We start from the raw sequence: 26,587 nt of genomic DNA, 5'->3' as shown, positions 1-26,587 counted from the left end.
TCACAATATTGATTTGTGCCGCTTTCAAGCGGATTCTAGACGTTTGGAGTTGTACAATTATAAAAATGTATATTTTTCTGATATTACTACTAATACTACAACTACTACTAATATTTCTACTACAAGCCAAGATAACAATACGTAGATAATATTGACTTTTCTGTAATTTTTTTATTATCTTACTGTAATATACAGTTTATACGAATACATTTTGTTTTTTTCAAAATTTTATTTTTCTTCCAATTAATATGTTTTTAAGATTTTTTTTTAACATATCTCTTGTTTCTGTAACGCAGTTCTATTTTTGCCATTGATTTCTATATTTTGGAGCATCAGCATTTTTTCTTCTTATTCAAGATGTTAACTTTTACTATAATTAAAATAATATATTACTGTCACACCACCTTAACTGTTTTTGATTAATTTATATTATTATATTACAATCATGTGTAATTATAATTTTTTTATTAGTGAAAATATTTTTTTTTGTTTTAATGATAACCCAGGTACCAGACTGACGTCAAATGACGTACTAATGACGTCTTAATGACGTTAGCTAACGGTTTCGCCAGGTTTTAGCAGCTCATAATAGATCACACCCTTCTGATCCCATCAAACACAGAGCATTGTCTTCCGTCCATAGCGATTTGGCCTTGCAGTCGATGTCGATGGTTCGCCTGGAGTTACTCATGATCTTTTACGCTTAGGATTCTCAAAATATATCCACTTTTCATCGCCAGTCACAATTCGATGGAGAAATGACTTTCTTTTGTACCTGGCGAGCAGCATTTCGCAAGTGGTTTTTCGGTTTTCCTGCTGTCTTTCATTCAGTTCATGTGGAACCCATTTTCCCATCTTCTGGATCTTTCCCATGGCTTTCAAACGTATGGAGACGGTTTCTCGTGTCACATTTAATTGGTCCGCGAGTTGTTGTTGCGTTTGAGCGTCATCTTCACCCAACAATGCTTGCAATTCGCTGTCTTCAAACTTTTTCGGTGGTCTTCCACTTTCTTCGTTTCTCACGTAAAAATCGCCACGTTTGAATTTTTTAAACCACTCAAAGCACTGTGATTTACCAAGAGCATGCTCACCGTAAGCTTCGACAAGCATTCGATGCGATTCTGCAGCAGTTTTTTTTCAAATGGTAACAGAAAATCAATGCTGTCCGCAAATCGTAGCTTCCAGGCATCAAATTCGACATGTTAACGCTATTACAAACTATGCTGTTGTATGAAACTTGTATTGTTGTGAGTTGAAAATCTTTGTCAGATGTCAACAAATGGAAATAGCGCCAATGTCGCGGTTTGACGGTAACTACATTGACAGCTAGGGCCATCTATGGGCAAATTCCGGTTTCATATTTACAGACCTGGTATATGTATGTGTATATATATATATATATATATATATATATATATATATATATATATACAGGGTGTTTGATAGCTGATCATGCAGACGAAAGTTGGAGATAGATTGGGTGTAGCCGAGAAGAAAAGTCATGTACCATAATGTCAAACTGGCAATAGTTACCGAGTTATTAATTAAAACATGTGAGCCAACGAGCGCGTAGAGAGCGGAGGGCGGCCGCAGTAAGCACGTTGATTTGATACAGGCGGAGTCAGTGAGCGGCGGTAAGCAAGCGCACACGGCGAGGGGCAACGTAAGCGACAAGAGGCGATCGCGCGCGACGAGGAGCGAACGAGCTTTTTCTTTATAGCTTTTTCCTTATAGCTCGCTTACTCCTCGTCGTTCGCGCTCGCTCGCTCTTCGTCGCGCTCGCTCGCCTCTTGTCGCTTGCGCTCGCTCGCTCCTCGTCATTCGCGCTTGCTCGCTCCTCGTCGCGCGCGTTCCCCTCTTGTTGTTTACGTTGCCCCTTGCCGCGCGCGCTCGCCGACCGCCACTCGCTCATTCCGCCTGTGTCAAATGTCTACGTGCTTACTGCGGTCGCCCTCCGTTCTCTACGCGCTCGTTGGCTCACATGTTTTAATTAATAACTCGATAACTATTGACAATTTGACATTATGGTACATGACTTTTCTTCTCGGCTACACCCAATCTATCTCCAACTTTCGTCTGCATGATCAGCTATCAAACACCCTGTATATATACATCCATACATATATACATTTCAATAAAATATGTAGCTGTGGTACGGCTGTAACGTTGACATGTGTGTATGTACCAAGTGTGTCGGTAATTCCTTTCCGGTTTTTTCGCTAAAAAAAACGTTATTTACAATGGATAGTTAAAATATATTTATTCAAAGTATTGGCCATTTGATTCTATACATTTTGCCCATCTCTCAGGCAATTTATGGATGCCATTCCAAAAGAACTGTTTCTCCTTTGAGCTAAACCATTCATCGAGCCATTTTTTAACTTCTTCGAAATCGGCGAAGTACTGCTCTGCAAGCGCGTGCCCCATCGATGCGAAAAGGTGGTAGTCGGATGGAGCCAAGTCTGGAGAGTACGGCGGGTGCGATAAAACTTCCCATCCAAGTGATTTCAACACTTCTTTGACTGGTTTTGCTGTATAAGACGGCGCGTTGTCATGCTGCAAAATCACCTTATCATGTCTTTGAGCGTATTGTGGACGTTTTTCGATCAATGCACAGTTCAAATTGATCATTTGTTGTTGGTAGCGATCAGTATTAACTGTTTCTCCAGGTTTCAACAGTTCATAATATACGACACCAACCTGGTCCCACCAGACATAGAGCATGGTCTTGCGACCAAAGCGATTTGGCCTTGCAGTCGATGGGCTGCCTTCGCCAGGTGATAACCATGATTTTTTTCGCTTGGGATTTTCGAAATAAATCCATTTTTCATCACCCGTTACTATTCGATGCAGAAATGACTTCCTTCCATACCTTTGAAGCAGCATTTCACTGACGATTTTTCGATTTTCCAATTGCCTGTCATTCAATTCATGTGGCACCCATCTTCCCATCTTTTGGATCTTTCCCATCGCTTATAATCGTTCACAAATTGCTACTCGGCTCACATTCAACTTTTCTGCCAATTGTTTTTGAGTTTGTGTTGGGTCTTCATCCAATAACTCCTGCAATTCCACATCTTCAAACATTTTCGGCCTACCAGGACGTTTTTTGTCTTGAACGTTGAAATCACTACATTTGAATTGTCGAAACCACGTTTCACATGTTCTTATGGTTGGAGCATGCTCACCGTAAGTCTCTACCAGCAAACGATGACTTTCAGCGGCTTTTTTCTTTTGATTAAATAAGAAAAGTAATGCGTGCCGCAAATGCACGTTTTCAGGCACAAAACTCGACATTTTCAAAAAATTATTAATCTATAACGCTGTTATTTTGGCGTAACTTGTATAGTTTTGAGGTTAATGTCAGTAGAATAAAATGACATATGTGTCAAATCATAACATTGCATACTTATGGCTAGTGACATCTGTTACAAAAACCGGAAAGTAATTACCGACATACCTGGTATTAAAAAAATTACTTTTAGAAAAAATATTCAATAAATATTCGCCGAAAAATAATATTTATTCAATATTTTATTCATGTTTTTCGATTCGATATTTGTATACCGAAATAAAAATAATATCGAATATTCGATAATTTCGAATATCGTTAAACATCTCTAAGTGATAGTCTCAGTTATAAGTACAGCACTGCAAATCAGTAAAATGTTACTAAAAGAATTAGTGAATAAAAGCAACTGGTTCCATCAGCGATATCTAACTGCAGGAAATAGTGATTAAATACAGCACAATCAGTGACATGCACTATTTAAATCAGTGAATATTAACTGGTATAATAGCGAATGTAAGCAGGTAGTTTTAATTATTGGTACTCGTATATTTATTCTAATGTAATACATTTATTGCATAGTACATATATAAAATATATTTATAAATTTTATAATGTTATATTATTTTATATTATAAAATACTTTATATTTTATAAAAAGAGACGTACGTATACATATTTTTTAATTTATTATATGTATAATATTACAGATGAAAAAGAAAGAAAATATTGACATAAATTTATATTAGATTATATTTGGTGAACAAATGGATTTAGTACTTTTTAAAAGAAGTCAAGATTTACTCATTCATACAAACAGTAGAAATAATATAATAATAATTGCGAAAATAATATTTTTATAATTTCTTCTATTTTAATCTAATCGTGAAATGAACTAAAATGATTTTTAGGTATTAATAAAATACAGGTAACTAAATTTGTACACCTAATATAATATTGTTTTAAATAAACGTGTAAAAAAATATAGATCATATTAGAGTAATATTTGAAATATTAATATGAGTAGAGGGCACAAGACCATGTGTTATTTCAAATGAAATTTTAAAACAGTAATTTTCCAAGAAACTAAAAAAATTAATCAGTGTTCTCGAGTACATCACATTAAATACATAATATCAGGTGTAGTAAAAAGAAATTCATTATTTTTCCAATAGATGGCTTTAGTTATCTGTATCTCGCGTTTATAAGTCCGATCGGGTTCCATTAGATGGCGTTAGAAAGATGAGATTTTGTACTAAAAAAACTTTTCTGACAGTTTTGTAATTAGTTGACTCAGTTTTGTTTGAGCGCGCGTCAAAGATAGACACTAGCAAAGAGAAAATACGCTATATTTTACAGTTTTTCTTCGATAAAGGCGAAAACACAAGCCAGGCGGCTGAAAATGTGAATAGTGTTTATGGTCCTGATACTGTAACAGCCAATCACGCACAATTTTGGTTTCGTCGATTCCGTTCCGGTAATTTCGATGTCAAAGATACACCACGCACTGGAACGCCAATTGTCGAAAATATCGATAAAATCATGGACATTGTCGAGTCCGACCGTCATATAAGCACTGTTTCGATTGCCTAAGAGCTAAAGATTGTACAAAAAACCGTTTGAAACCATTTGAATAAGGCTGGATACAAAAAGAAGCTCGATGTATGGGTGCCACACGAGTTAACGCAAAAAAACCTCATAGACCGAATTTCCATCTGCGAATCGCTGCTGAATCGCAACAAAATCGACCCATTTCTGAAGCGGTCACTGGTGATGAAAAGTGGATCACTTACGACAACGTCAAGCGAAAACGGTCGTGGTCGAATCGCGGTGAGCCGGCGGAAACGGTGGCCAAGCCAGGATTGACGGCCAGGAAGGTTTTGCTGTGTGTTTGGTGGGATTGGCAGGGAATTATCTATTATGAGCTGCTCCCCTACGGCAAAACTCTTAACTCGGAACTGTCAACAATTGGACCGTCTGAAGGAAGCAATCGCCCAGAAGCGGCCAGCTTTGGCCAATAGGAGAGGAATTGTGTTCCATCAGGACAACGCCAGGCCACACACATCGATAGTGACTCGCCAGAAGCTCCGGGAGCTTGGTTGGGAAGTTCTTATGCATCCACCTTATAGTCCGGACCATATAGGACCTTATAGTCCTGGCACCAAGTGATTACCATCTGTTCCTGTCCATGGCGAACAATTTTGCTGGTGAAAAATTCGCTTCAAGAGAGGCTTGTGGAAATCGACTGTCTCAATTTTTTGCCAATAGGGACGAGGGCTTCTATGAGAGAGGCATAATGAAATTACCTTCAAAATGGCAACAAGTTATCGAACAAAACGGCGCATATTTGACCTAAATCGGATCATTCTAACTATGGTAATTAAAGCCTTCAATTTCATGCAAAAATAATGGATTTCTTTTTACTACAGCTGGTATGTCTTGAACAAATCAAGTGCTATAACTGGTGAGTTTATACTTGGAGTCAATGTTTAATTATCTGTCTGTATGAAGTGACTTATTGATTGTCCTTTTATTAAAATAATATAGGTTTGAATAGAACCTTTGGCTTCGTTTCTCATTTTTTCAACTTTGTTCTCTATGTTTATCCCTTCCTAGAAAACAGAAAAAAATAATATTTTTGCATGTAAAAGAATATTAAATATTGTAAAAAGATACATCTATATGCAGTAACAAAACTTATAGGCCAAATTTGAACTAATGACGGATTTGGCAATGTTGAGGGTTAATAGACATCATCAGCATAATTTTCCTTACCAATGTTTTCCTAAAATATCATTTTTAGATATTAGAGTTACACTTCAATAATTATATTTCGATCAACGTATCCGGCGACATCTGTTTTGATAACATTCAAATCCACTTTTTTGCAACCTTCGTTTTATTGTGAGACCATGTACTGTTTGCAAATATTGTGTCAAACCATTTAATCTCCCTTTAATCGTATTGTGACACATAAAACATCGTAAGGTCTCCATTGTTAATATTTACGTCCTATATATTTGTTACAAATGCAATGATTTTTATAAATATAATTTCATCAATAATGTTTTTGTAGAAAATGGCTATAAAATAGAAAATAGGATAAACAAGTACAAACCTTTAAATATTTTTCGTGTCTCCAAATCTGTAACTTCTTCGATTTTTGCCCCTAATGCTTCAATCGACAAACATCTGATCCATTTGCGATCTTGCAATCTAATAAAATAAACGGATAAAAATTATGGAGAACAGGATAATTGAAGCAGATTCATTAAAATTTTGATGTTATTGAAAGACATTGACATTAAAATTACAAATAATTCTTCACAGAATATACTCAGACTGAACTGATTATCACGACGTGAGACAATCGATAATGAAAATTACACAACCCTTCCAATTATATTTATGAAGCAAATATACAATATTAAATTAATCGTTAAATATATGTCATACAATAATATAAATTCCTCGTTATATTGATGCAGCAAAACGTTTATTAAAAATTATATACATAGATTTTCATATTACATTTTGCATGGCATGTCTTTCTGAATAAAGTGTCATAATTTCTTGCATAATAACATAGATTTTCATATTACATTTTGCATGGCATGTCTTTCTGAATAAAGTGTCATAATATTTTTTTTTATTTCTATTCCGTCATTGTATGTGATAAATATGAGTGCCATATGATCCACTTATAAGAGATGTAACTTTACGCACTAACTAATAAAGTTTAAAGTCAAATTTACGTACACCTGTCTATCTGGCTAATAAGTGTAAATATCCACCCAGATAGATAGATATATGTTTTGGCAGCAACTTTACCAGTCACTTTATTAAGGTTGCGTCCCTTGTGATTGGTTTATATGGTATTCATATTTATCACATAGAATGACGAAATGGAAATAAGAAATACGAAAAGAATGATAAAAAATTTGCTCATAACAATATGTCATGCAACAGTAACATAAAACTCTCGATATAATTTTTAGTCAATTTGCAGCTGCATATAACAAAAAACATCAATGTATGACAAATTTAACGATTAATTCAATATAGTATATTAATTTCATAAATATAATTAAAAAAGTTGTACAGTTTCCATCATCGACTATTTTATATCGTTAGGAATAATGTAATATTAGCTGTTGTTGTTGTCTTCTTATCGATTTTCCGTCGTCCAGACAATCTTCGTTCAGTTGTCAAAATCAGCATCAAATGCCTAAGGCTCACGGACAACGGACGCTGCCACAAGCTTGTGGCTCGGACACAACAATACTGACAGCATTTTTTCAATGGAATTATTAATGAGAGAAAGGAAACAGTTTTTACTTTTATTATATCTTTCGCGAATAAATAATAGAGAAATTGATACAAATATAAAATGTTTATCTTGTTTGTAGCTGCACTACCACTTGCAATATAACTATTATTTTCTTTGTATTTCCTTAGAAATCTATCTCGTAAATTTTTCCACTTTTTTTTACAAATATTAGGGTCTGTATCTTTTTAAGTAAAAATGACAATTATATGTTAAATAATAAAAGTAACAATGTAGAAATTTAAATAGTGAATAAAATATAAAATAAATCTTTTTTAAGTACATACTAAGGGCTCGACCCACTTCTTCCCAAGCTTTTTGTATTATGTTCATTGCTCTCATTTTTATATCCAATCTGTGATCCCATAAACATGACCTTTCTTGTACTTCTGATATTAAAATTTCTTCAAATACTTCAAATGCTTGTGAGTTTAAAGATTTATTAGGCTGAAAATTTAATATATAAATAGAATTTATTTAAAATGACTATTGTTAAATAAATGATGTCATTCAGTGACTAACCTAACATAACTAAAACTAATTAATAATTATTTATACTTACATCTATATTTTCTATATCTGCTTCCATATTTTCGTCGAGATATTCATAATTTTCATAATCTGTCATAATAAATTTAACCGTCTGATCCTGAGCATAGTGGCTGCGTTCAGCAGAACAAAGTGATCAGTGAGCGCTTAGTGATTCTCGCTCCTGATTGGTAAATACTTCTGGGTCTTCTGGGTGAAGAATCTAAAAGAATGCTCCAATCACAGACAATAATCACTAATAGCGTTTTTCATTGGGATGCACTGAGTGCGCATTAAGAACTCGTGGAGTTTAGGCGACACTACCCGAGTTTACCGACAGTGCAAGTTTTTTTGCACGCCCAATGAAACACTCATGACTTAATGAGTGCGCATAAGAACCGATTCGCCTTGGATTGAAAGAAAATATATGCATTAACGTAAACTTCACTATGGAACAATCAGAAGAATTAAGCATTTCTTTCAAAGTCAATAATGACATGCTCTCGTTAAAACTTCTATCAAGCGAAACAGAGTTATACAATAAAATAATGAGTAAGTATAGAATTATATAGGACTTGCATGATTTTGGATTTTGAGGTTATTCCCGTAGTATAAATAAATTGTCGGCAAAGACATATGTACTTATGTACATAATAGTTTTTGGATATTGTCTACTCGAAAAACTTGAATGCATATATAACCCCTTGTAAAGCTTGTAAAACACAATTCATTTGATATTCAAAAATATATACATAAAAGAATATTAACTGAATATTATTGATTCTTGTGTCAATTAATTTCAGATGACGATACCTATAGCATACAATATATAAAACTTGTGATTAAAAATGGATTGTGTGTTCTACATGGAAGCGAAAATCAGAAAATTGAAGAAATATCTCGAGTGATTGAAGATGAGTAAGTAAAATTTTTTTGAGATGTATTAATTGCAAGCTATCAAAATCTTCCGAAAAAGCACATTAAGAAGTTAAGAGCAAAGTTTATTTTATAAAATATAATTACCATTTTATTTTACAAGTTTACTTTAAAAAAATAAGTAAGTTTACTTTAGGGTAAACAGGAACTCTTCAGTTTCTTACATACATATATTAATTCCAAGCAATCTTGTTTTTCATTATTTCTTCAAAGAATCAAAGTTCTACAGAATTCAAATGTATACAACAGAAAAAAAATTAAAAAAAAAATAAAGGGTAAGTCAGAGGACCTCTGCAACGAACTTTGACAAATTGTTTGGAAGGTCATTCTGAGTAAAAAATGTTATATGAACACAGGTCCTATTCTTAATATTTACATAGTTACAGAAGTTGTAAAATTTAGGTGACATGTACAGTTATGAAATGAATTATGCATTTATTTCTTCAAGTATCCTTGCGGACAGTTTACAGGAGTTGTTCAAAGTGTTTATTCTGAATCTGATTACTTTTATTACACCATCGTAGCAGTGATTGTCAAATTCTGTCGAACATTTGAGGTCTGTAAATATTAAGAATAGGATCTATATTCATATGACATTTTTTAATCAGAATGACTTTCCAAACAATCTGTCTAAGTTTGTTGCAGAGGATCCTTACTCACCCTGTATATGGCAGTGTAAAATGTCAATATATTTTGTATTACAGAGAACAATTGATATTCCACGCGAATATTCATGGTGATAATCGCAGCAATGAAGATCAGCTATCGGAGTAGAATAAAGAAAATGAAGCACTCATGTTTGAATCCTTTGAATCACAGGAATATGATCAGAATGAATCACAATCGCAGGAGTACGATAAAAAAGGAAAGAAGAGTAGCGGTAAATCTGTTTTAATAAAGCATTTACGACTATTCATAGCACTATGATAATGTACTATAAAATATGGTATTTGTTATATTCGCAGAAAATTAATACGATACGAAACGAAGAATGATACGTTAATAAATATAATCTAAATATGTTATTAACAAATAAAATACATACAATATATATGTATAATAGAATATATATAAATATAATATAAATGAAATAAATATAATATGAAAAATGTAATATAAAATATAAAAGATTTTTTAAAATCTTTGACTTCACAAAATTTTTACATTATTGTAATACCTACTAATAGGTTTACTGGTGCTATAATGTAGACTATTGTATTAATCATTAAACAACGTGATTTTCAGATTACTGGAGCAATTCAGGAACATCGTTTCTTCTCGATAAATATGAAACATATATGTCGGATATTGGTCCCATGAAAAAATTCAAAACTAAAAAATTGATGTGGGCGCAAATTTCAAAAGATATGCTGACGATGTTGGACGTATTAAAAACTCCTCTTCAAGTTGAAAATCGGTATAAAACCGTTCTCAAAAGGAAAAAAAAAGCAGTTGAGAACAACTCTAAATCAGGCAGCTCTAGAGAGGATGTACCATTCGAAGAAGAATTGCGTAAAATTGCTCATTCGGACGATAGTATTGAGCCCGAGGTGTTGCGAAATGCAAGGAGCGTTAAATATCCTAAATTGAATACAAAAATGTCGGAAGAAATCTGCAATGATAGTGCCTCTACACATTCTACTGATAGCTCACCACCGAAGACAAAAAAATCGAAACCAAGTGATATTGATAAAAGGATGGAATACTGGAAAAATAAAGAAGCGGCAAAAGAAAGACGTCACCAAGAAAAGTTGAATTTAATACGGGAGTTGTTCGCCAAACAAAAGTAGTGGGAACTAAAGTAAGATGATACAGAAACAAGCAAATATTAAAATAAACCAAAGAAAGACTAATGTAAAATCAGCCTGAACCATATGTTAATATGAAAGTTCCTAACTAAAACGCTGGATGTGATATATAATTTTAATTATTTTTTTTTCTCTTATAATTTTGTACGTTTACTAATTGTATGTCTTTGTTTTTAATATTACTGGTTTTTAATAATAGCGTATGCATATTTTGATTTTCGCACTTTACGAAAGATATAGTACTGCTCAGACTATTAAGTATGAACCAGTATAAAGTAAACTTATTGTGTTATTTAATTTTAAAACAGTGTTATTTAATTTTACAATCAAACTTTTTGAAAAAGCGTGTATGTTAAAAAATTACATGTTTATGAAATAAATAAGAGATATAATATATGAATTTTGAAAAAATAATCAATATGTACGTGTTATAAAAAAAATATGCTTTGTTTTTATACGTTTTGTTTTTTATTGGAAAGTATGTACTTATTTGCCACAGGACAAATAAACGTTTGATAATTTCATATTGTATTAATTTTTATTTCATGGAAAAAGTACATTCGTCAATTGGTTTCTTTTTACTTCCCCTAATCTTCGTAATAGAGCTTCTTGTTGACCTCTGCCTTCATTATTATAATCTTCATTGTTTTCTATAACAATATCGACATCAAAGTTATCGTTGTTGTCTATGCATAAGTTATGCAAAACGCAACATGATGTAATAAATTTTGATATTTTATCAATAGTATGTAGATCTACTTCGATTAATTGTCGAAAACGACCTTTCAACAGTCCAAACGCATTCTCGATCAATACTCGAGTCGCAGACAGCATTTTATTAAATTGTTTATCCTTTGCAGATAGATTTCCGTAGTCTTTAAATGGTATAATAAGCCATTCTCTTATTGGATACGCTCCATCGCCTAGAATGTGATATTTTCCGCCTTCACATATTCCTAGCAACTCGTCGCATATATCTGATAATTTGAGTACGCGCGCATCGTGAATTTTCGACGGGATTCCTGTAAATGTATCTATAAATCTCTTTCGAGCATCACATATGCCCTGCAATGTTATCGAAGGGATGTCATGTCTATTTACATATGTCGATTTTATTTTGTGGGCTGGCGTTCGGACTTTAATGAAAGTCCCATCAATGCAGCCAAGAACTTTCGGAAATCCTGCAATCTTCAATTTTATATACATATACATTAAATAACTCATTAGAAAAACATACATAAAATACAATAAAGCTGAAACTAGTAGCAAATTCGCATAAGCACTGTTTAGAACTAAAGAATAATAGAAAAATTTTTAGCATTAAATAATTAATTAACAAGAAATTGACATTTATTAAATAATAATTAAAAACTACTGCTTTCATAATTCAGCTATGAATCGGCTGCTAGCTTTAGCTTCATTAAAATACATTAATTAAATATACATACTTGAAGGAATTCGTTTGCAGTATTTTCTTTGTCAGAAAATTTGATGATGTTTCCAGCTATATCGCATAGAAAATCCATCATTTTTTTATTTTGTCGAAAAATCGTTGTAGCGCATACTCCAAATCTTTGTGCAACATCTCTTAAGCACACTTTATTTCCTGCAAACCTATACAAAGTAATATTTTTTGAAATCTTTTTAATATTATATATATATATATATATATAATATGAGTGGTGGATGAATTAAAAACTATACATGTATATGTAAAACTTACCACAAAAAAGATAAAACATGTGATTCAGCAGAGGACGGTTTAATACCTCCGTGGCTTGTATCACCAGAATAGAGCATCGAATTTTCGAAATTATTTATAATATCATATGCTGTTGCCCTCGAAACTGGGATTTGAACTACAACAAAAATAAAAATTACTTTCTACTTTTATTTTCACAAGCTAAATTATAACAATAAACTTACGTCGTGATCGGAATATTGATGTACTATTTGCAAAAAGTTTTTCATTTTAGGAACAATTCGCCTCGGATTTCGAAGAAAATACTCATCTTCATCACTGCTGGATGAAGATGAAAGGAAATCCCAAATTATCACATACGTTTGTTCATTCAAAACATCTCTGTTCTGCGCCGCCATGTTTTGCACTCAACCGACACCATCTCTCCGAGCTCGTGCCGAATTTGTGCACGAAAGTGCAAAAACTCGACACTACATTTTCCATTGAAACACGACGCATGATTTTAATGTGCACTGAAATTCCCAATGAACCACATCGTCCACGACTAGTGCGCATTGAGTGCGCACTCATTTTCCCAATGAAAAACGCTATAAGCGTTCACTGATCACTTTGTTCTACTGAACGCGGCCATTGTTGAAGCTTGGCAGAACGAGAAAAACTGGACTAATTGGTTCGCGCGGGACGAGATGCTGTTTCCGCCAATGGCAACCTCGCTCCTCGGTCGGCATCGCTTATCGCGCGCGACAAATCTTCAAACTTGGTCAACTTTTTGCGACGTCGCGATCTATCGTACGACGGATGTGACGTTCGGAAAAGCTGTACGCTCATTGGACATCGCGTGTCACGTCGCGCATGGTTTGCAACAGCCTTAAGGCTCGTCTACATCAGCTGTAAGAGTATGGCTGTAAGGTTGCAAGACACGATTATAACTATGTATTTCCGGTGTAGTAGATTGTAACGAAAGCTGTAAGCGAAATGAATTATTTTCATTTCTTACACCTTACTGCCTTACTGCCTTACATCGACCAATCAAAACAAAGCAGCACGTAGAAAGAGCGCGAATGTTAAATTAGTTACATACTCCATACGTCCAAACATATGTAGAATTAAATTTCTTTTTCAAAAATGGGAAGTGAAGGTGGAGAAGAATTCATGGATGAGGAAGAGAAGGAAGAGATAGAAGATAGAGAACTTATTAACATTATCAGAGCGAATCCTTTTTTATATAAGAAATCGGAAAAATTATATAGTAACAAAGAAGTAAAGAGGTTATCTTGAGCAACTATCGGTGCTGGTTTGTCTAAAAAAAAGACAGTTTTTATAAAATTTATTTATGTAAAACTTTGAATGCAAGAAATTCTCTAAATATTAAGTTATTATTGGCTTATTCATATGATAAATGAGGTTATATTTGTATAGGTCCTGAAGTTGAAAATAGATTTTTCCAACTACGACAGCGGTTTGCGAAAGAAAGAAAGAAAGTTATTCAATCTCAAGGACGATCTGGTGCTGGAGCTAACCATGTAACATATACTCCTAAATGGGATCTTTATGACGATTTAATGTTTCTAGTTGACATAATAAAACATCGAAAGTGAGTGCTAATTACGTTCCTCTGGTTTTAAATTGTACTGAAATATATATTAATTTTCTCATTCTTATATTTAGTACTACATCTAACTATAAAAAAAAAAACTCTCAACAACAACAATATCTGAAACTGTATTATGTGATAATATTGTGATGCACTGTCCTTCAATTTCCATATCAAGTTGCTCTTTATCTACACCGAGTGTGTCTGACGAAAATCTGGCAGTTTTGACTGAAAGTTCGTTTTTGAAAATTTACTTGTTATTTTTAATTATTGTTTTTATTATAATACAGAATGTATTAATATAAAAGACAGGTTTGATGTTCTAATATCTTATTATTGGTATTTTAGATTATGTTAATAAGCATTCAGATGTCATTGAGACATATGCATATGCTGAAGATCCATTGTCTTTATCTGTAAATATTGTGACATCTCCAGAAAATAATCGAACAAATGCGTCATCTGCAAAGAAAATAGAACAAGTAATGACAAGCGCTTGTAAAAAGAGTGTTCCGGAACCAGATTCATTTGTTCAAAGCAAGAAACGAAAAATAGATATCTTTAATAAAGCGATATTTGAGCAATCAAACAATTTGAACGTTTTAGCACAAAAAGTAGGGGATGCATTGTTAACATGTACTTTAGAATCTGCTTCTGTTACACCTCGTGCTACAGAACTTCTATGTTCATTTCCTTAGGATATAAAAGCTATGTTAAGTTCAATAAGTTTTGCTTTGCAGAAAATACCTCAAGCTAACCAGTTAGATTGCCTAATTGATATTATGCAATTAGTGAGACAACATATTGAATAAAAGAATTGAGTTTTCATAAAGATCATTCAAAGCAAAATTTCAATTTTTACAAGAAGCATGTCTCATAAAAAAGTTAACGAGTCAAAGTTTTTATTTTGTTAATAAAACGAAATCTTTTTTGTATTATGGTTAAAGACTGTTTTAAAGACTGACTTTCTAGAATTAAAGTAACCTTGATAATTTTAAAGATGATATATAGTGAGATTTTAGTATGTCTGATTAATACTACTTTTTTTTTTGTTTTAAGTTTTTTTGTATATTTAATATCTAAATGTTAAGTATTTTTGTTCTCTGATTAATGCTTGAACCAAAATGAGAGTGCAATTTGTGTTTAGTGCATTATGACTATTTGTGCCAAAGTTTAAGTAATATAACTACGTAACTCACATTTGCACATATGTTCATAAAAAGTGTTAATATGTTTTATATTTATATATAATGTTTGTAGAAAGTGGCTTTATAATATAAAAGATTGTAAGAAGAAAATATTTTTTAATAATAAAATATATTTCAATATGTTGTATTAATTTATTCTTTTCATTAAAACTGCTAACAAAGAAACTTATTTTATTTTTATATATTTTATTTTATATTTGACAAAATGTACACATATGATACGTAATTATATACATAATCGTTTTCACAATTACTAATTATATAGTAATTATGAGGACTGTATGTAAATGTCTAACCAGGTAGATTGATGTTATATCCTCTTAATGCTCTTTTAAATTGCCAAGGTGCTTGAGCATTACCAATAGGCGACATAAAATAATCTTTTAAATAATTTCTTAAACCTAAAGAAATAGCACCAGCTCTGTTAGCTCCTATTCGTGACAGTTCTTTAAAGTATTGACCAGCTCCTATAGTACGCCATCGGTCTTCTATTATTATTCCTTCATCATTCTCCACATCACACCAGTCAGGCTGACAATATTGGCCATTGCTATCATTACTACTCATTGCAAAATTGTGTAAACAAACAAGTGCTTTACAAATCTTTTCTGCATTTTGTACTGAGCAACACATTTTTCTATGTAGGATTCTCCATCGAGAGCTAAGAATTCCAAACGCATTCTCTATACATAATCTTGCTCGCCCTAATCGATAATTAAATATTCGCTCTTCGTTTGTCATCCTGTCTACTTTTCTTGGAAAAGGACGCATCAAATATGGTTTCAGAGGAAATGCTTCATCAGCCACAGTAAAATAAGGGAACGGAACATCTCTGTTTGGTAAAGGTGTAGGTTCTGGTAAGCTTGCCGTACTATTTTCTAAATCAACTGCCAAATCTGTCCTACTCCATACACCACCATCGCTTAACCTGCAAATAAGTTATGCTCATTACCCACGATTCACCGAAAATACATTAAATCCGCATCGATTCAAATATTAATCCCATTAACAAATTCACATCGAATCGATGAATTTGTACCAAATAGGATTGATATTTGATTGAATCAATGTAGATTCAATGTTTTTTCAATCAACCACTTCTCAATGCGTAGTAGATAATGATGGTTTATATTGAATAAAAAATATTTACCATGTTGGCCAATATCAACCCATGTAAACTTGTAATTGGCATCACACATCGCCATGAGAACGATGCTAAAATATCCTTTATAATTATAGAATTCAGATCCTGAACATGGTGGTGCTTCTATTTCCATATGGCGACCATCAAGTGCCCCAATGCAATTTGGGAATTGCCATTTAAGAAAAAAGTTTTTGCTTATTTCCTTCCAATTTTCACTATTTAATGTGGGTAAAACAATCGGTTGAAGAGCAAGCCATATGGCATTGCAAACTTCTGGTATAATTTTGTGCACTGTTGATTTTCCACAACGATATTCCAAATGTTTACTGCGCAAAGTATCGCATTGGGCAAGATACCTAGAAAAAAATATGAAGGAAGCAATTAAACAAAATGTTAATTTAGTTAAAATTATGTAATCACTGTAAACAGAACAAATGACAACTACTTCAAGGTAATGGCTAGCCGTACATTGGGTGACAAAGGTTTACGAAAACTATACTTTTTTAAATATGGAGTTACTAGCTTTAGTAGAAGCTTATATTGTTCCGGCCAAAATCGAGTGTAAGCAAAAAATTCTTCATGATCTGTCATTGTCATTTCATGACATATATTACACACAAATCCCTGTTCTTTTTTTTTTTTTGATTGATTTGACCCACCAACGTCTGACTTTGATTCTTCTGTTTGCTATAAACTGAAGGAGAATACTTCGTTGCCTCAACAACATAAAAACGATTGTAAGTCCTAACTTCTTTAAATCCATTTGTTATTGATTTAATTAGAATAAAAAACAAGCTTTGGTAAATGTAGACAATGTCAGCTGACAAGTTATAACATTCCTTTGGAATTGATTTCGGTCGGAATTCCATTTATCCTATAAAGATAATATAGAAATATAAGGAATAACTAAAAAAATTTAATAAATAAATAAAATAATAAATTCTGATAAAATCTGTCAACTTACTCAGTTTCTTTTTTTATTGGTCTGCCTTATTTTCTTTCAGCCATTGGTTGCGTTCAGCAGAGAAAGCTGCTTTGCAACTGTTGTAAAATTTGTGAATTTGATTGGAGTATGCTCTTAATTTTTGTTGAATCCAAAAGCATATGCCAATCAGATTTACGAATTTTACAACAGTTGCAAAGCAGCTTTCTCTGCTGAACGCAGCCATTGGCTGCGTTCAGCACGACAAAACAGTTGCAAAACCGTTTTGATTTTCTGCTGAACGGTATTAAACACACTCAGCGGTGCAACATGTTTACTCAGCGGTCGCCATGTTTTTCAGCGAATTGAAAATACGCTGAATTCAAGCGCAATGTGTTGAGCAAGATGAATGCCTCTAGTGTAATTTTGGTTTCTAATATATTATATTTCCAGACAGCACAGACCTCTACTAGATGTCCTAAAAATATCCAGATGTTCCTAATTCTTGTGGATATTCTAAGGACATTCTTAATCATCTTTAAGATGTTTGGAAATTTATATCATGCTGACGCGTCCCTAAAGAGCGTTCAGAAGAAAATCCAAACTGTTGAAATGTATCATTAAACTGTTTACGAAGCGCTGAGTTGTGCTGAACGCAGCCATTGCCTGCGTTCAGCACAACTCAGCGCTTCGTAAACAGTTTAATGATACATTTCAACAGTTTGGATTTTCTTCTGAACGCTCTTTAGGGACGCGTCAGCATGATATAAATTTCCAAACATCTTAAAGCTCTTAAAGATGATTAAAAATATCCTTAGAATATCCACAGGAATTAGGAACATCTTCTGGATATTTTTAGGACATCTAGTGGAGGTCTGTGCTGTCTGCAAATATAATATATTAGAAACCAAAATTACATTAGAGGCATCCATCTTGCTCAACACGTTGCGCTTGAATTCAGCGTATTTTTAATTCGCTGAAAAACATGGCGACCGCTGAGTAAACATGTTGCACCGCTGAGTGCGTTTAATACCGTTCAGCAGGAAATCATAAAACGGTTGTGCAACTGTTGTGTCGTGCTGAAAGCAGCCATTGTAGATAGCACTGTTTTAAGAAAATTTTAATTCTATGACCAAAGTTAACGTTACAGCCTTACAGCCTTACTCTTACAGCTAATGTAGATGAGCCTTTAAAGGCTCGTCTACATTAGCTGTAAGAGTAAGGCTGTAAGGTTGCAAGACACGAAATTAAATATTTTCATTCGCTGACAGCTTACGTTACAGCCTTACAGCCTTACTCTTATAGCTATTGTAGACAAGCCTTAACTCGCACGACAAGAACGACGCGCAGAAGCTGCGCGAGAGCGCTCTCTGATTCTGATTGGCTTGCGATTATTGGATCGCATGGATCGCATCACTGCGATCTGCAGTGAAATTACTTCACTGACCACAATCAGTGAAATATAAGACGGAGGAGCTAAGTGGGAATGTTCTCAGTGAAAAGCAGTGAACATTCACTAATTATCAGTGAAATATTGCTTTACTGATTCAATCAGAGACATTTTCACTGATTAATTTTAAGAGAGTAGCTGCGCATCTCCAGAATTCTTCCACTCTATAAGAGATAGGACAAGAGCACAGGCTTTTGCATAATACATAATACATAACGCATAAGAGAATAAACCAATTAGTTTTCTTCATTTCCTTCCTCAGAACAGAAATGAAGAACTCTGATTGGTTGATTCTCTTATGCGTTGTGTATTATGCGTTATGCAGAAGTCTATGCTCTGGCCCATATCGGTAAAGGCCTAACCACACTAGCGATTGACGATTGGATTGCGATTGCGATTGGTGATTGGCGATTGACAATTATAAAATCACATTTTATTATGGTTCCAATTGTGACCACTAGTCAGTAAAAATAAGTGAAAATATAAGTAATAAAATAATAAGTGAGCATACGAAGTGAAAAAGGGAAAAAATAATAAATATTATATTTATGTAAGTTGTGCGTGCGTGCGTGAAAGAACGTTTTTGCAACGCGCCGAAGGGGAATCCACTATGAAAGAAGGAGGACGTACTAAGTGGCGACGGGACGCCGTGTGTTCTGGACCTGCATCTTATTTTCGTTCCGAAGAGAGAAAAATATCGAGAGTGCGGTAATCACTAGACTGGGAATCGAACCCGGGTCTTTCGCTTGCCGAATAATTCCATTATTAGCGAAATTTGAAGACATGAAAAAATAGTATTCATAGTATATACTATTCTTTCATATATCTTCATATTTTGCTAATCATTGTGTAAGATACAGACGAGGGAGGACAGCACCAGTCTATTCCGGGCGGAGCCACGGGAGAAAGACCGGTCCTGAGAGAGATCAGACTCGACGGATGGAGAAAAGGATAAAAGGAGACGCACGGAGGAAGACGGGGCTTTTTGGCTTTTTACCTGTTTGCCGTTAGCTCTTTAGCCTTTAGCTTTTGCCGATCAATGTCGAGACGAATAATAGAAATTAGAGTCAAGTCGAAGAAAGAGTCGTAGAGCGTTAAGCTTTTGTAAAGAGATATATTTGATATAAGTTGCGGTGTCGGATACTATTGTATTATTGTTTATTTAAAATATACATACTGATATTCTTGTTCATAATAAGAAGAGTACAAATTAATCGCTCGGAACCTTAACATCCTGAACATCCCTCTCTCACAAAGGAAGAGGATCAAGAAGAAGAGAGACAGAAAGATAATAGAACAGAGAAATAGAGGATCTCTCTTTTTAAATCTTACAATTGAATTAGTCATTTTATGTATGAACTTCATAATTTTTTTTATCACGCAGAGGAAATCCATCATGGATACCCCGACCCTTGGGGGGGTCGGGGGTTATGTCGGACTCTTACCTTCTAAAACCCCTGCGGAGTGTCTACCTTTCGGATCGTGGTGGGGGGAGTCAGGGAACTACTTCCGTATTCCCTCCCCGACACTCCGGCCCCAGGGCTCAGCCAAAAGCCTCTCGCCTGTGTACCGCGCCTTTCCACAAAGGGAGTCAGGGGCGCGGCCTCCGACCAGTTTCCCGGCCAGGTTGGCCTTCTGGTTGGATACTACTGAAGGGAAGGGGACACCCACCCTCCTTTTGCGCCCCCCTTGTTCGTCAAGGGGGCGGGAGAGTGGAGCTCGGCCCCAACCAGGCTTCCACTCCTCCTTCACCTAACCCCCTACCGACGCCGGGGGAAGGCGGGTGTGTGGGCTTCATTCACCCGTCACTCCCTCCCCCCGCGCGTCCGAAGGCGAGCCCGAGGCGGCCGAGGGGGCGGCCTCCGGCAAGTTGGTGGGCGCTCCTCCTCGGCCGGCGCCACCTCGGACCCGCTGCTCATATCGAGGGAGCGCCGCCTCCGTCGCCGCCGCTCCCTGTGGCGGTGAATGCCGGGACGGCGCTCCCATTCGGCGGCCTCCTTCTGCGACATTACGTCGCGGCAGAAGGAGGCCGCCGCCCCCATGCCTCCTCGCTCCCGCTCATGGCGCGAACCATGCGCGGGAGCGAGGGGTCCTCCGCGCGGCACTCCACCGCCTGGACCAGGTCACGGCGCCGCTGGCTCCATGCGGGGCATAGAGCCAGCGTGTGATGCGCCGTGTCCACGGGCTCCGGGCAGTGATGACAGCCGGCGGTGGGCTCCTTCTCTATCTGGCGCAGATATTTTCCAAAGCACCCATGCCCGGTCAGCACCTGCGCCAGATAGAAGGTGAGTCCCCTTCCGCTCCTGTCCGCCATCTCGGGCAGACAGGGGCGGACGGCCTCGGCCGTTCGGAGCCCGGATCCTCGGGAGTCGGCCAACATGGCCGACCACCGTTCCAGTACCCGGGCTCTGGCCTGAGACTTCAGGGCCACCAGGCCCCTGACCGTTGGTGCCTCCCCTCCCTCGCGAAGCTCCTTGACTCTCCAGTAGAGAACGTGTCTCTCCTGATCCAGGTAGAATGCCTCTAATCAGAGTGGCGACAAGTTGGGAGGTCCGTCATGTTTTATCGAAATCGGGTGTGTTCAGACATACGCCGTCAGTACTGAAAATCTATGAAATGTACAATTTATGAACTGACCGTAAATGTCGGAACATAGTGCAAAAAGTAATACAAACATTCGTATAACCTGTAAGCGTTTGACAACTGTTTATATTTTCGTTTTTATAGTTTTTATAGTTTCGTTAATTATTGCAAAATGGTTGGATGTACCATACCATTTTGCAACAATTCCTCAGAAAAGGGATATATTCTGAAAATAATCCCGAGAGATGATGAACGTCGACGACAATGGATAGAACGTATAAATACAAAGTATAATTGGACGCCAGCAAAACATTCATGTGTATGCGAGGTAAAATTATTTATTATGTACAAATAAAGAATATGTTTACTATTCAATTAAATGTTACGGTAATATAGGTACACTTTCAACCTGAAATGTGGGAACAGAGGAGCGATAAGAAAAGGAAATTGAAACATAACGCAGTACCTACAATTTTTGAATATTTTGTAAAGAAACAAATTCCTGTTACGATACCTAATACCATTGAGGAAACACAGCAGCCCGTTTATGAAGAACATACGAGAGTGGTCCGATAAGTACTTAGCCTACAAAAGAAAAACGAAAATTTTGGAAAAGTGGCGATTTATTTCTCAACATAGTCTCCTTTTAGCTCGATACACTTGACCCAGCGATGCTCCAACTTCTTTAACCCGTCTGAAAAATACGTTTTCTCGAGGTCTGCAAAGTAGGCCTCCGTGGCGGCGATGACCTCCTCATTCGACTCAAATTTCTGCCCGGCGAGTGACTTTTTCAAGTTTGGAAACAAAAAGAAGTCGCACGGGGCCAAATCTGGAGAATACGGTGGATGGGGCAGCAGTTCGTAGCCCAATTCGACCAATTTGACCGTGGCGAGGGCGGAGGTGTGAGCCGGTACGTTGTCATGGTGGAAGAGCACTTTTTTCTTCGCCAAATGGGGCCGTTTTTTGTGCAATTCGGCGTCGAATCGGCCCAATAATTCGGCATAGTACAGCCCTGTGACCATTTTGCCCTTCTCCAGGTAGTCGATGTAGATCACACCTTGTGAATCCCAGAAAACGGTGGCCATTACCTTTCCGGCCGATAGGACAGTCTTCGCCTTCTTCGGAGCACGTTCGCCGGGTGAAGTCCACTGTTTCGACTGTTCCTTGGTCTCTGGTGTGTACCAGTGGATCCATGTTTCGTCGACGGTCACGAAACGACGCAGAAACTCCTTCGGATTGCGCTTAAACAGCGTCAAACACTGCTCTGAAGTGGTCTCACGGTTGCGCTTGTTGTCCGGAGTGAGCAAACGCGGCACCCATCGCGCCGATTTCTCATGCCCAAAATTTCAGGATATGATGCAGGAAAATGCAGGATATGACCCACGCGGTCTTTTGAGATGTCTACTGTCTCAGCTATCTCGCGCACCTTCAATCGGCGGTCTGCCAATACGAGATCGTGGATTTTTGTCATGTTATCCTCCGTGGTAGCCATTTTCGGGGCACCTGGGCGTGGCTCATCAAAAACCGACGTGCGACCACGTTGAAACTCGTTAAACCAATTTTTGACGGTCGCCATCGAAGGAGAAGAGTCACCGTACACAGCATCCAAGCGCTCTTTGATTTCGCTGCGCGATTTCCCTTCCAAAAACAAGAATCGAATCACCGACCGATATTACTCTTTTTTCATTTTTCTAAAATCCGCGGACACGCCCGCTTCCACACGCGGTCAAAACAAAATCACGAGTCCGATTCGGCTGAAATTTCGACAGTAGCCGTCTACGAGAATGTACTACACGATAGTAAATTTCTCTTGCGATAGTGGCGCCATCGGGCGGTGAGGCTAAGTACTTATCGGACCGCCCTCGTATAGCAGTAAATGAGAAACAAGTAAAATAGAAATGAGAGAATATATACATACTACTGAAAGAAAGTATTTTTGAAGATTGCATTATATTGTTGTAGACGGTTATAAATGACATAGTTGAACCTGCTCCTGCTCCTACTACATCATTGTTAAATGATACAGAACACATTGAAGTAAATGAGAAACAGGTAAAATAGAAATAAGAGAATGTATATGTACTACTGAAAGAAACTATGTATAAATATTGTATTATATTGTTGTAGATGGTTATAAATAACACTGTTAAACCTGCTCCTGTTCTAATTATATCATCATTAAAGGATAAAGTGTGTACTTCACCTGCTAGCGATACAAAAGAGAAAATTGCTAATAAGAAGTTGGAAGAAAGAAATGAAAAACTGCAACAACGTATAATGCTCTTACGTAAACAAAATAAGGTATTGCGTTCACAAATACAATCACTCCAAAAGAGCGATACGAATAATAAATACAAACAAGTATTAAAGAAGGTATTCCACGAAGATCAAATAAAAGCGTTATTAACAAAACACCGAAGTACAAAATGTTGGTCTAATATAACTGTTTAACGTGCACTTAAGTTAAGGTTTGCGTGTGGTATAACTGGATATGAAGAACTTCTGCAACAAAAAATACCTCTTCTAAGTTTGCGCACTTTACAACGACGAATAGAAAATTTAAAATTTGAGAGTGGTATTTCAAATGACATGTTTCACTTTTTACAAATGAAAGTGAGTACATTTCAAAATGATACCGACAGAGAATGTGGACTCGTTCTTAATGAGATGAGTATAACACCTAACATGTGTATGATTCATCAACAAAGACATTACTTGGAAATATAACGCTGCCACATGAACAAGGTACAGCAACGCATGCTTTGATATTTATGCTAACTGGTACAGCTAGTCGATGGAAGCATATCGTAGGTTACTATTATACAGGTGACTCCTTTAATGGGGAAACTATGAAAGACATAATATTTCAGATAATTAAAAAAGTTGAGGACATTAGTCTTCATGTCAATTACATAACTTCTGATATGGGTCCAGGAAATGGTAAGATATGGAAATGTGGAATAAATGTGGGACGGTATTCTAGTGTTAAAAATTATATACCTCATCCTTCTAATCCCGATGAGTCCTATATTTTATTGCAGACACATCTTTTGAAAAATTTAAAAGAATCATTGTTTTCAAATCAATTTTTTCTGTTGCCGGAACAAATCGTTACCAAATATAACTTACCATCAAATAGAGTTGAAAGTGCACATTTTAATGACTTAATTGAATCTCAAAAAGACTTAGAATTTTACCTAACACCTAAATTACGTCACGATGATATTCATTGTACTAACACTTATAATAAAATGCGTGTCAATAAAGCACAGTCTGTTCTCTCAATCCATGTCAGTAGTTCTTTAGAATTTTTAGCTAAAGAGAATCAGAAACCAGAGTTATATACTACCGCGTGGTTTGTGAAACAAATGTCCAGGTGGTTCTCATGACTTCTAGGTCATGTTGTTTAGCTTTAGGTTTAAAAAACGTTGACATATATTATATACAATAATACAATGAGAGTATTTCTTTCTTACGTGAAGTAATTGAGCTATTTACCAACATAAAAATAGGTAATAAAGGAGTATTTAAACCTGTACAAAGAGGAATTATACTTTCCACTACATCAGTTATTGACTTAGTTGAATTTTTGTTAAACGAGCGCAACTTTAAATTTGTTTTGACGGGTCGTTTTACGCAGGACTGCGTTGAAAATGTATTCTCAGTTTTGCGACAAAGACATGTGATTTCAGATGCTTTACAATTTAAAAATAATTTAAAACTGGCCATATCCATGTTTACAAAACCAATATTGACAGGAAACTATGAGATTGATGATAGCGAATATCTTCCTGGTTTTATAGATTATTTAACATCTAAAAAAAATAATATATCTCAGCCGTTTCTGATGCATCTACAATTGTAGAGAACATTCCTCCTTTTGACATAAGCGTAGTGACAAAATATAATAATATACAGATGAATTGTTTATACAACGTTGCAGGATATTGTTTGTCATCATCAATAGAATATTATAAATTTTGTAGAATATTATAAATATTTAGAAATATCTATGCACATCTACAAGAATTTTCATATCGTAAAACTATGTAATTTTAAATCCAATGCAGTTTTTAGTTTCCCATAAAATACAACAATTTTTTACATATAATTGCAAATACCGATTTATTATTACGGCTATACAATGTATTACAATTACTGCTAATTAAAATTTATACTTTTCACTAAAATAGTACAAATTTGTACACAATTTATTAAAAATTATTTATTATTAATGTTGTTCATTTAATTGAAGAAGTTATTAATATTGAATAAATGTTGGTAGATTTGTGTACAAAGTTATATATTTAACTAAAAATAATTGTTTTATCAGTTTTTAATTGTTTGGGATGGAAAAGGGTAATTGAAGATATTATAATTATTTGTAACAATATGTAAATCAATTAATGTTTTTACCAAAATCTTCACAGTACAATATACTATTTTTTGTGAACATGGATTGTTGTACACAAAAAGTAGTATACTGCATTGTAACAATTTTTGTGAAAATATCCATTCAAATACATATTGTTGGAAATACAATATAAACTACGCGTTTTCACAAAATATAAAAAAAATTTACACAACTGTTTTCATTGTAACATTTCCTTATTTATACAACACTTATTTCGACATACAAATACGTAGAACATCGCTAATAATAGTAATTTGACATAATTTTGCCCCGTAATTTGTAGATCAAGTCGTAGCAATGTAATTATAAGTTTCGACCGAAAACTACGAAAATCTACAAAATTCTAATTCTAGCATTTCATTGTGTTATTCTATATTTTTATGGACATAGAAATTTGTAGAATATCAGTATTTTTTGTAGTTTTACGTAGTTTTGCTGAGAATTTCATAAATCAAGTATACAATAGAAAAGTACAACAAATGATAAAAGTGTTCCAATTCTAGCATTTTTATGTAGATTTTTGTAGCACATTGTAAATTCAAGTAGATTTTTTTAAGCACTTTGTAAATTTATGTAGAATTTCATAGATTCTGACACTTATTTTTGGTCGTTTTTGTACTTTATTTTTATTTTTTGTACAAATTTGTAAAATTTTTTCCGCCAAGGCAGTCAGCTGACCACG

At 35.3% G+C, this 26,587-nt stretch overlaps 6 protein-coding genes across 9 annotated transcripts; 3 read left to right on the top strand and 3 right to left on the bottom strand.

Annotated features, from left to right (window-relative positions):
* Nucleotides 1-7,234: 7,234 nt before the first annotated feature.
* Nucleotides 7,235-8,354, bottom strand: LOC112588314 (uncharacterized). Its single transcript, XM_025297816.1, has 4 exons — nt 8,179-8,354; nt 7,904-8,063; nt 7,552-7,573; nt 7,235-7,298 (listed from the first exon to the last, which is right to left on the bottom strand). Exons 1-4 carry the CDS (start codon nt 8,242-8,244, stop codon nt 7,235-7,237), a joined length of 312 nt encoding a protein of 103 aa, XP_025153601.1. The 5' UTR covers nt 8,245-8,354.
* Nucleotides 8,355-8,380: 26 nt separating this feature from the next.
* Nucleotides 8,381-11,203, top strand: LOC105181927 (uncharacterized). 2 transcript variants are annotated; one of them, XR_003112754.1, is made up of 4 exons: nt 8,381-8,696; nt 8,948-9,062; nt 9,785-9,960; nt 10,326-10,848. XR_003112754.1 is itself a non-coding variant. In XM_019840794.2 (4 exons), the coding sequence occupies exons 3-4, from the start codon at nt 9,876-9,878 to the stop codon at nt 10,868-10,870; spliced, it is 630 nt and encodes a 209-aa protein (XP_019696353.2). In that variant the 5' UTR covers nt 8,390-8,696; nt 8,948-9,062; nt 9,785-9,875; the 3' UTR covers nt 10,871-11,203. The 2 variants fall into 2 exon arrangements, 1 of the variants encoding a protein (XP_019696353.2); XM_019840794.2 differs by having other exon boundaries at nt 8,390-8,696; nt 10,326-11,203.
* A 204-nt stretch (nt 11,204-11,407) lies between these two features.
* On the bottom strand, nt 11,408-13,305 carry LOC112588319 (putative nuclease HARBI1). 3 transcript variants are annotated; one of them, XM_025297820.1, is made up of 5 exons: nt 12,815-13,303; nt 12,612-12,747; nt 12,337-12,502; nt 11,671-12,076; nt 11,408-11,538 (listed from the first exon to the last, which is right to left on the bottom strand). In XM_025297820.1, the coding sequence occupies exons 2-5, from the start codon at nt 12,686-12,688 to the stop codon at nt 11,432-11,434; spliced, it is 756 nt and encodes a 251-aa protein (XP_025153605.1). In that variant the 5' UTR covers nt 12,689-12,747; nt 12,815-13,303; the 3' UTR covers nt 11,408-11,431. The 3 variants fall into 3 exon arrangements, with proteins under 3 accessions (XP_025153605.1, XP_025153604.1, XP_025153606.1); XM_025297819.1 differs by having other exon boundaries at nt 11,408-12,076; nt 12,815-13,305; XM_025297821.1 differs by having other exon boundaries at nt 11,408-12,076; nt 12,658-12,747; nt 12,815-13,304.
* A 1,192-nt stretch (nt 13,306-14,497) lies between these two features.
* Nucleotides 14,498-17,184, bottom strand: LOC109503962 (protein ALP1-like). Its single transcript, XM_025297815.1, has 4 exons — nt 16,982-17,184; nt 16,488-16,892; nt 15,689-16,320; nt 14,498-14,646 (listed from the first exon to the last, which is right to left on the bottom strand). Exons 1-4 carry the CDS (start codon nt 17,131-17,133, stop codon nt 14,534-14,536), a joined length of 1,302 nt encoding a protein of 433 aa, XP_025153600.1. The 5' UTR covers nt 17,134-17,184; the 3' UTR covers nt 14,498-14,533.
* A 4,450-nt stretch (nt 17,185-21,634) lies between these two features.
* LOC112588313 (uncharacterized) lies at nt 21,635-24,218 on the top strand. The gene is made up of 7 exons (XM_025297814.1): nt 21,635-21,819; nt 21,888-22,058; nt 22,142-22,164; nt 22,854-22,878; nt 23,454-23,543; nt 23,619-23,864; nt 23,955-24,218. The coding sequence occupies exons 1-7, from the start codon at nt 21,664-21,666 to the stop codon at nt 24,216-24,218; spliced, it is 975 nt and encodes a 324-aa protein (XP_025153599.1). The 5' UTR covers nt 21,635-21,663.
* Nucleotides 23,312-24,880, top strand: LOC112588320 (uncharacterized). The gene is made up of 3 exons (XM_025297822.1): nt 23,312-23,543; nt 23,619-24,236; nt 24,362-24,880. The coding sequence occupies exons 2-3, from the start codon at nt 24,228-24,230 to the stop codon at nt 24,878-24,880; spliced, it is 528 nt and encodes a 175-aa protein (XP_025153607.1). The 5' UTR covers nt 23,312-23,543; nt 23,619-24,227.
* The last annotated feature ends 1,707 nt before the right edge of the window (nt 24,881-26,587 follow it).

Source organism: Harpegnathos saltator, unplaced genomic scaffold, assembly GCF_003227715.2.
Source record: "Harpegnathos saltator strain DR-91 unplaced genomic scaffold, Hsal_v8.6 scaffold189, whole genome shotgun sequence".
NCBI lineage: Eukaryota > Metazoa > Arthropoda > Insecta > Hymenoptera > Formicidae > Harpegnathos > Harpegnathos saltator.
Note: the sequence above shows the minus strand (reverse complement) of the source record. Positions and strands in the feature narration are given on the sequence as shown.